This window comes from Echiichthys vipera (genome assembly GCF_963691815.1).
Source record: "Echiichthys vipera genome assembly, chromosome: 13".
NCBI lineage: Eukaryota > Metazoa > Chordata > Actinopteri > Perciformes > Trachinidae > Echiichthys > Echiichthys vipera.
In genome coordinates, this window is record NC_139838.1 from 6,519,738 (window position 1) to 6,529,750 (window position 10,013).

At 43.0% G+C, this 10,013-nt stretch overlaps 1 protein-coding gene across 1 annotated transcript; it reads left to right on the plus strand.

Moving 5' to 3' along the window:
• Nucleotides 1–3,825: 3,825 nt before the first annotated feature.
• On the plus strand, nucleotides 3,826–7,125 carry rab42a (RAB42, member RAS oncogene family a; the record flags this gene model as incomplete). The annotated part of the gene is given in 4 exon segments (XM_083925146.1): nucleotides 3,826–3,876; nucleotides 3,879–3,954; nucleotides 3,957–4,200; nucleotides 6,684–7,125. Coding segments are annotated over 4 exon segments (813 nt in total).
• Nucleotides 7,126–10,013: the final 2,888 nt, after the last annotated feature.

Consider the following 10,013-nt stretch of genomic DNA (forward strand, 5'->3'; position numbering starts at 1 on the left):
AGAGACTGAAAGGAGTGTCTCCTGCCTTTATATACGGTCGCGCCGAGCGGAAACCCCGCTGATTGGTCCAGATAACACACATGGACCTCTTGCATGACGGGATATGTCGTTTTTACAAGGACCCCTAGCTTTGTTGCCGTTTCCACACGTTCATACTAACACAAGCCGGGAATTTTACACTTCACTCAGCATAGTTCTTCGCGGATAGAGCTAGAAGTTATTATTATTATTATTATTATTATTATTATTATTGTGTATTTAGAAGAAGAAGAATTACTTTATTTATCCCGCAGCGGGGAAATTGAACTTTTTCACTCTTATTATTATACATGTTGCACACACACAGGCCCGAAATACACACATGCACAGACAGGACCTATACATGCAATTAAGGAGAGATGTCAGAGCGAGGGGGGCTGCCAGTGACCGGCACCCCCAGGCAGTTGGGGGTTCGGTGCCTTGCTCAACAGCACCTCGGGCAGTGCCCAGGAGATGAACTGGCACCTCTCCAGCCACCAGTCCACACTCCATTCATGGTCCACACAGGGACTCGAACCAGCGACCCTACGGTTCCCAGCCAAGTCACCTACTGCTACTGCCGCCCCTTTACAGAGGAATATAGTGCGCAGTCCGGTTAGAGCTGGGACTGAACACGCTTCTAATGCACTTCAGAATAGTTCCTTATTCCATAAAGATAGCATTGCTCCCCCTAAGATAGATAGATAGATAGATAGATAGATAACTTTATTTATCCCCGAGGGGAAATTATGTCATCGTAGCAGCTGTACAGAGCAACCAGAAGTACTAAAAATATGATAAAATACGAAATATGAAATATTGCTGTTTATTGGAAGCGTGTCACAGATCATATTGATTGGGGGGAAAAGACTTGGATGCTTCCTAACAAGTTTTAAATCACAAATAAGGTTCAGGAGGTTTCTTATAAAATCATATACAGATATTATTCAGCTAATAATTATATGCAAAAAATCTTAAAAATAAAACAATAAAATAAAATAAATTTAAAAAAAGTACATTAATGTGAACTGCTGTTTCTGTAATTTATATCCAGAAACAGTTGTTGATTTGTTCTGGCTTCAAAACTATGGGCAGACCTTAGCAACTATATTATGGACTCTTTCACTATACATTTGATTTGACTTTGGGAAAATGTTGCTTTTGGTTTCCATTATTACCCAAAGAAAGCAGGGAAAATGTTACATTTTAATACATTTGTTCTTACTTCTTGCGAAATATCATATTCATGTAAGTGGATTTTCTAAGAAAACCGCCTGCTTTTGTGTTTTTCAAAAAGAAACAGAACTTGACTTTAAGCTAATCACCAAATCAGCAAATGGAAAGGCTTTTCAAACCATAGACTTTTGTCATGTGTATAACCTTGTTGTACAATTAACACCCCTGGCACATGTTATCTGAATTTCCCTTGTATACTGCTTTTGCCGCTGCTCATCATTGATCATATTTACCACCATAATTATCATCATTTTCATATTCTATCACCTTAGCTGTGTTTGTTTCTACTATTCTGCTGTATTAACTGCCATAACATATAAGTGATATTGACATTATTATAGATATGATTATAGTTACTGGAAGTGTGCCCGTCTCTGTCTTTGTGTCTGTCTTTGTCTTTGTGTCTGTCTTTGTCTCTCTTTCTCTCTCCTTCGTGCAACTACTTTAACAATTATTCATATATACAGTCACTAGTCTTATAAACTATGGAATTTGTAGCCATAAAAAGATGATCAGTAATATATCTAATTGTATCACAGCTGTTATTTCCACTACTCATCATTGATCATATTTACCACCATAATTATCATAAGTTTCATATTCTATCACCTTAGCTGTGCTTGTTTCTACTATTCTGCTGTATTAACTGCCATAACATATAAGTCATATTCACATTACTATAGATATTATTATAGTTACTGTTACTTCTGTGGTTGCTCGCATGTCTGTCCATCTGTCTGTCTGTTTCTCTTTGTCCATCTGTCCGTCTTTTCTCTCTTTCTCTCTCCTTTTCTTCCTCCCCAACCGGTGCAGACAGATGTCCGTCCTCCACAGAGCTGGGTCTGTCCCACGTTCCTGTCTGTAGTAGGGAAGGTTTTCGTTGCCACCGTACTCTACCGGGGAATTGTTGGGGCATGTAAATCATAAATAAGTCATAGAGTGTGGTCTATACCTACTCTGTAAAGTGTCCTGAGATAACTTTTGTTATGATTTGGCACTGTAAATAAAATTGAATTGAATTATACTGTTCCCTGTAGTGATGGCAAAGAAACTTCACTTCAGAACCACGGACAGCAACCTGCCTCCACCACTGATCCATCCAGACTGCTGAACAGTGCAGTTATAGCCTACTCCACATAAACTGTTGCGAAATATTGCTCTTATATGACCATCGCGATATTTCAAGTACACTGGAAGAATCCGCCAGAACTACACACATAGTTGTCCGTTGGAATTCCTACTACACAATAAGAAGCTTATTCGTGCATGGGTTAGAGCAGGGCTATTCAAAAAGACAGCCTGACACAGTAAACCGGCAGTTCACCAGAGAATGGACCCAGAAGTTTTGGTTTCTAACTCTCACCGTGGAGCCTGTGTTTACTCTGCAGACATTTCGGTGCAAAGAGGATCAGTTGAGAGGGCATTTTCAGAGAAATTAGGCTGATTTCGAAACCACTTTCCCTGAACTGTAAAAAATACTCTGCATTTATGTTAATCTGTGTCAGTCCAGTTTCTTATGAATAAACTAATGTTTCATATGTGCTTGTAAGCCTGGTAAAGTAACTAGTTACTGAAGTAATCACATAAATGCAGTGGAGTAAAAAGTCGAATATTTCCACTGATTTGTGTATTATTTTAGAAGTAAGAGAAAATAAGATATACCTTTATTAATCCCACAAAGGGGACATGTCCTTTTTACAGCAGCAAGTGGATAGCAAAGATAGAAGAAGCATCACTAAGAAACCGGTGCCTCAAACTTGTCCTTTAGTCCAATAACTGAGTGTAAACCTCTGGTTCACAGGTTTGTTCATTTAACGAGGATTCTTTTTGCCAAGCTTGTACTTTGAGTTGACTTGTGCTGATCAGCTGTTATGCTGCTGCACTTTGATGCCTATAACTACCATTTACACTGATAAAATAAAGACAATACATACGTCGATGTAGTGTGTTTTACAATATCCTTGAATGTGGTGCTCATATTTTCCGGCCCCTCATTTCGGATTAAACCTGTGAATGTTCTCATTGACCCCTACCAGGGGTAGGCAACCCTGCTCCTGGAGAGCCACTGTCCTGCATGTTTTAGGTTTCTCTCTGCTCCAACACACCTGAGTCTAATGATGTGCTCGTTATCAAGCAACTGATGCTTGTCGCAAATAACCAAGTCCAGTTGCTTTTGACTGAAATGGCTTTGGGGATAACGATGACCTGGACAAATGAGAACATTCACAGGTTTGATGCTTGTCACAGTTTGATCATTGTTAGACTCAGGGGTGTTAGGGTAGGGAGAAACCTAAAACATGCAGGACAGTGGCTCTTCAGGACCGGAATCGCCCACCCTGGTCTAGACAAATACCCAAATCCAGTTGCTTTTGACTGAAATTGCTTTGGAGACTCATTTTGGATCATTTCCCCCAATTCCAAATGAATATAATAACCCTGTGTCAGAGGCTTAAAATGCCACTCCGGCTTATCTCTGACTCTTTCCTAACACACAATAGCTCCATTGACTGCTGCGGGAGCTTTTACGGTCGGAACATATCTCGTGTAGTAGAGCATAGGTAAAGCTATCACATGCTCGCTGCGGTCGCTCCGTGCGCCGCGTCGCTTCCTGAGCAGAAGGCAAGGCAGCAGCAGCGGGAGGAGCGGGGGCTTCATGTAAACACGCCGCCGCCGCGCACAGGGCTTTGTTTCACGCACACTCCGCCGGTGTCCCCCCTCATCTAGTCATGCCATGGATATTTTGTGGCAATACCAGTTCAGGATCATTTTGCTCGGGGATTCCACGGTGGGGAAGTCGTCGCTGCTGAAACGCTTCACGGACGGGATTTACAGCGACGTGGCCGATCCGACGGTCGGGGTGGATTTTTACGCCCGATCGCTTGACATCGAGCCCGGGGTGAAGATAAAGCTGCAGCTCTGGGACACGGCCGGCCAGGAACGATTCAGGTACGAGGCGTGAATCGAACGCAGCATCTGTGAGATGTGTCTGAATTGGATGTAAGGGCCGTTCTTCACCGCGTCCGTTTGTCGTTAAATAACGGAGGGGGGGTGGGGGGTTGGCTGTCGTGTTTGGCTGTGATTGTTAAACGAATCCCCTTTAATTAAATGCATTCATCTCATTGTAATGCAATGCAGTGAGTGTAGACAGTGCAGAAAAGGGTCAGGATAAGATTATACAGGCCTCGGTCGTGTGATGCCCTGGCCTATATAAAACACTGAAAATGGAGTTGCATCATAGCATCCATCCACGGATGATGGGCAGCCTCCTCATATCTAGGCCCCGGGTTGATTCCCTCGGATACTGACCCCCCAGTCTCCAGGGCAACGCAAGGATGTCGCACTCTACCCAAATCTACCTTTTGCATCCACCTGCCCTGTTGCTTGTTGTGTTTTATGTGTCGTCGCTGTCACGGATCATTTCCTTTAAAAGCGCTCGCCTGTGTGGAGAGAGGCAGCTCCGCTCTTAGATCTACTTTCCCATTTGAAGGCAAACCTTCAGAGGGTGTTTTCCTGCAGGCTTCACCGCACTTTCACTTCTGTCATGAGATGAGAAGTGTTTGTGCAATCAATCAGCAATTGTAAAACCACCATGTGCAGGGAATAGGGCTTGTTCATCATGTATTGGGTCTTTGCTAGGCTGGACAAAGGGTCGGATGGGGGGCAACAACTCCAGGCCCCAGACCTTTAGTGGGTCCAGTGATCCCATGTCAACTGTTTGGTTTGTGGTGATTTAATTTAAAAAAAAATTCAGTCCAGCTAATTAATTCCCAGCAGTGCAGTTACAACATTCTGGGGCCCTGTCTCGTGTTTCAAAATCAACTTTAAATAGGCTACCTTTATAACCTCATCGATGGTGTTCATACATAATGCAAATGCAAATACATTGATTGCAATACATGTAAACCTGATATTCTGACATAGCAGTACTAGTTGGTTTTGGGGGAAATGGGTAAAATATAATGATGTCACCACGTAACTTGGGGATACTTGGAGTGTAATTCCAGCGCAAAATCATCCCATGCTCTTTTTCAGCACTTGCATACATCAAATAAGCCATCAAGACAGTTTTTTTTGTGTATCAGCCATTAATGGAGAAATCCGGTAGAGTCGCTAACAGCCTGACGTGGCTAACACTGATTAGCTCGGGGTAGTAAGGTGAAGGCATCCAAACTTCTTTTTTAACCACTAATGTTAATCAAAATAACACCAAACCTCTGCAGCAGCATGAGAAAAGTCCCTACACATAAAACAAAGCACCAACAACGTATTTAGTGAACCCAGAGTTTATCAAAAGAGTGATTTAAAGACTTACCTACTGGCCCCTGTACCAGCTCCTCTCATAGTAAAGTCCATTTAAATCGATTACCAAAGACAATCCAAAAGGAAGGTGCTTTATTTGATGCATGTAAGTGCCGAAAAAGACCCTGGGATGATTTTGCGCCGGAATTACACTTTAAAGGGGACATGATAGGAAGTACTGTTAAGGTGAATATGGATCTTGTGATGCTTGAGACAAACTTGAGTCACAAACAATGCAGATATGAGGCTTGACTGTGACCTGACCGCTGTAAGACTTGACCTACTTGAGACATGCCTCCCTAAAGACTTGACTCGATTTGACTTTGTGATATATCAGAAGAATAAAAACCTATCTTACAGGAACAGGCAGCCTTTGTGTTGATTTTTAGACCTATGGATTGAAGAGACAGACAGAAATGTTGCTGTGTCATTATAGTGGTCAGCATTCAGTGAGCTGAAAAGACTTATTGAGGCTTGACTCACTTGAAACCTGACTTGGACTTGACGTAGACTTGTCGTTAGTGACTTGAGACTGGGTTTGGACTTGCTTTGACAGGACTCGAGACCTGACTTGGATCTGTCTAAAATGACTTGAGACTTCAAACACAACACCCGTCAATGTCAAAAGATCCTCAGTTATATTTCTGTGGGGTGAGTGTGCGTTCTTCTACCATTTTCTCATATGAACTCCAGACAATGTCAGGAGAATCAGGACCGGATGGTGCCAGATGCGTATTCACTTAATGAAAATCGTTTGGTTTCGACAAGGGGCTAGACCTGGGTAGAGCATGCAGGATTACACTGCGGTCACATAGCCGGTTTGTAGTTTGGTCATAAACAACTGAGTGTCTTGCCGCTGCTTCATTTCGTCTGACAAATTTGACAGAAGTTTCCAAATCTCATCGTCTCTCTAGTTAGACGTCGTCATTGCTTCGCTACTTGAACAAGACCCCAGGCGTGACTTAGACGCATCTCTCAGCTTACTTGAGACTTTCTCCAAAATACATAAAAACACCCCTGAATCTAACATAGGTTCCAGAGTTGTTGAGCTGTCCAAATGTTCAGAAGTGCTGAGTAAAGATACATTTTCTTTGAATAACTAACATGTCATTAATCTATGTACCCATCAGGTCCATCACAACATCATACTACCGTAACTCTGTGGGCGGGCTACTAGTCTTTGATCTCACCAATCGCAAGACCTTCGACCATGTGAGGGAATGGCACAAGGAGGTTAGTGAGCACATCCTGCCCCACCACATGGTCTACATCCTCATTGGCCACAAGAGCGACCTCAACAAGGATCGCAAGGTGAGCCGGGACGAAGCGGAGCAACTTGCGGCCGAACTGGGCATCCGCTATGTGGAGACGTCCGCCAAGTGCAACAGCAACGTGGACCGGGCCTTCGAGCTGCTAACCAGAGACATCTACGAGCTGATGAAAATGGGGGAGATCGTCACCCGTGACGGCTGGGATGGCGTGAAGAGCGGCCTCACAGCCAAGGTCCTCTACCCGGCCGAAGACGAAGAGGAACTAGCGGCCGCGGTCCCCGCAAAGGGCTGCAACTGCTGACTGTGAACTCTCCGGGTCCAAACACTGTCCTGTCACACCAAGAGCTCACCTCGTCTCACAGCTGTCCATCGAAACCAAGTCACTCAGGCTCGGCACCCTGTGATATCACCATCCATCACTTCCTCACCTTGTGCTTCGTGCCCTCTCTTTGTGTTGGTTCTTCTGACAACTGGGGTTCTTTTCTTACAGGGGGGGCATTGTACATCCCAATGTGTATCTTATAGGCAAGTCGTATCTGTGAATCAATGTGGTGTAGCATGAGCTGAGCTGTTTTGGGCCTTGTTAGGTTCGGAAAAGCGTACAGAGGTGATCTGGTCTTAGGGCTTAGAATGTATCCAATACTGCTTCTCAGAGCCCTGGAGTTAATGGACTGCTGAATATACTGAAGGTACAGATGCATTTCATACAGCACCGTTGTGGGTTTCTACCTGTCAAAGTTTGTGCGACGCTTTGCCTGCAATCTTTTGTGACTGTAATATTGTAAATAGTGAAATCTATGGAGGTGAAAGCTAAAAGGTCACTGAAAGCTATTGAATTGATAGTGTGAAAAGACACGGTGCACTCTACAATAATAAGTGCCGCCATATTAGATCAATGTGCTCCTGCTACTGTAAGCTATATGTGCACTAACGCCAAACTGACTTAAATCTTTGATTCTTCTGTGAATAGATGAGTAATGTTTTTGTAAAAAAAGCAAAAACAATAGATTATCTCTAGCTAAGGTGTATACATAAAGATATGCCATTGTAATTAGGGTACCCATTTAGGTATTTGTATCATAGCATCAACAGGAGCAAGACATCGGTGTTACCTCTCAGTCACCAGACTTTTAACGATTTTGTCAACAGTAGTAAGGATGTGGTTCACCTGCTGCAGTTTGTAGCTTATGCAAACAGCTGCTTCACAAAAAATGATATTCTATTCAGGCCTGAGCTGATGTTGAAGGCTTTCTCTGTACTTTTATGCCATATTAAGGATGTGTCAGTGGAAATTTTGGTTTAAAGACAATTAATTCACTCAGAAATCTGGGCCGACTTTGTCAACCCTTAGATGTCTCATCAATGCTCATGTATGCTCCCATTCTGTATGAAAATAGATTCAGCTAATTTCAAACAATGTAACCGTCACTGCCCACGTACTTCCATGCGTCCTTTGTGTTGGCATGGATGTTAAAGTCCCAAACGGCAACATTTGTTCGATCATATTCAAGGAAGCTGAAGCTATGCTCCGATAGATCAGACTTGCCGACTGCAGGTTCAACATTGGGGCGGAGGAGGATATAATAATGTACCTCCAAAGAAAGACTATTGGCTGCACTGCCCCTACAATTTCTGGTGGCACTGCTCTGTTTCTCCCGTACCCATAAGCTCGCGTAAAATGTGCACACATACAGAAGAAATGAACGCAGAGTACGGACAGAAGGCTTAGTCAGTATCCGTATCTTACAGTGAGCATACATGAGCCTTAACGTGGCAGCATAAGAGTGCAAAAGCTAACTAGCATTTCTTTTAACATGGTCGTTGCAGTCCTCCAAACCCACTACAGTTCAGCTGGCCAAGCTGCAATGTCATGCTGTCTGATATAAATCTTAAAACTGCTGTTTACATACCCCCCCCCCCCACACACACACACACACACACACACACAACCCCCCAACCCTTCACCTTTCACCCGCACCGTGTAAGAAAGTGTTCACACTGTAAACAGAAAGAAATTATGCATTCTGGAGATTTTAGTTTCCATTCATATGAGCAAATCTGCTTCTTTTTCTTCTTTGAGTTTATAAAAGCTGCATGGGTGGTTCTAATACTATTAGCACCATCCCTTTATTTTGACTTCTCTGTACAGATTCAAACTGGGCTTCCTGGTAAATCACCACCTGTTATGGTCAGGTTTAAAGACAGAATACAATAGTATGTACACCACACTTTTTTTGTGTTCATTTTACAATCACACCTTAACATGTTGTGTGCTTGGCTCAGATGAGGACTTCATCCACCACCCTTAGACAACCAGTCTGTTTAATGCTAAAACTACCTTTCTCACTTCTGTCTGTCGTCTCAACAGGGTTCGGTTGTATGATATTGTTTGAATTAGTGTGTTAAAACTGTGCTTTAAGCGAACTGTTATCCAATGAGCGTGATTCCCATTCTGAGCCCTGCACATCAGAAGGGCCCGTTGCACCTTCCCACTGCACGGTGTGAAGAAGCAGAGCAGCCGAGCAGCAGAGCAGCAGAGTAGCAGAGCAGCGTTGGAAAGCACCACATTTAAAGGACAACGCTGGAAAGGCACCAAGACAAAGACTGACTATGGGAGAAAAACAAGCTTATTCCTCATCAACATTAGACGCCTCTATATCCAGAAATTAGTTCAATTTTTTACAATAAAAGAATACAATTTACAACAGCATTAATATAACGATGGTGGTCATAGCCAACCTTCAGTCCAGATCCAGCCTCTCTCTTACTGTAATCTTAAAGGAGTAGTTCAACATTTGGGTAAATATAATTTTTTGCTTTATTTCTGAGAATTAGATGAGGAGATTCTCATTTTTGTCACAGTGACATTGCAAGATTTAATACTATTGCGTGAGTGAGTACTTAAGCCTGTGCCCACCAACAACGAGTAATGGGCGGATGGATAATCTGTTGTTCGTCAGGAAATAGTCCCCGTAAATTTCTGGTGTTGTACAGGTAGGCAATAAGTAATTAGTGAGCTTTCGAGGCGTTGATTGGCATTTTTTTTAAGCGTCTGACGGAGTCAAATAGCATCTTCCCTCTGCTTTCAGTCTATATTCTGAGCTAGGCTAACAGCATCTTGGCTCCAGCTCCATATTTAACACACAAACGTGAGATTTATATCCATCTCCTCTTATCTCAGAAAGAAAA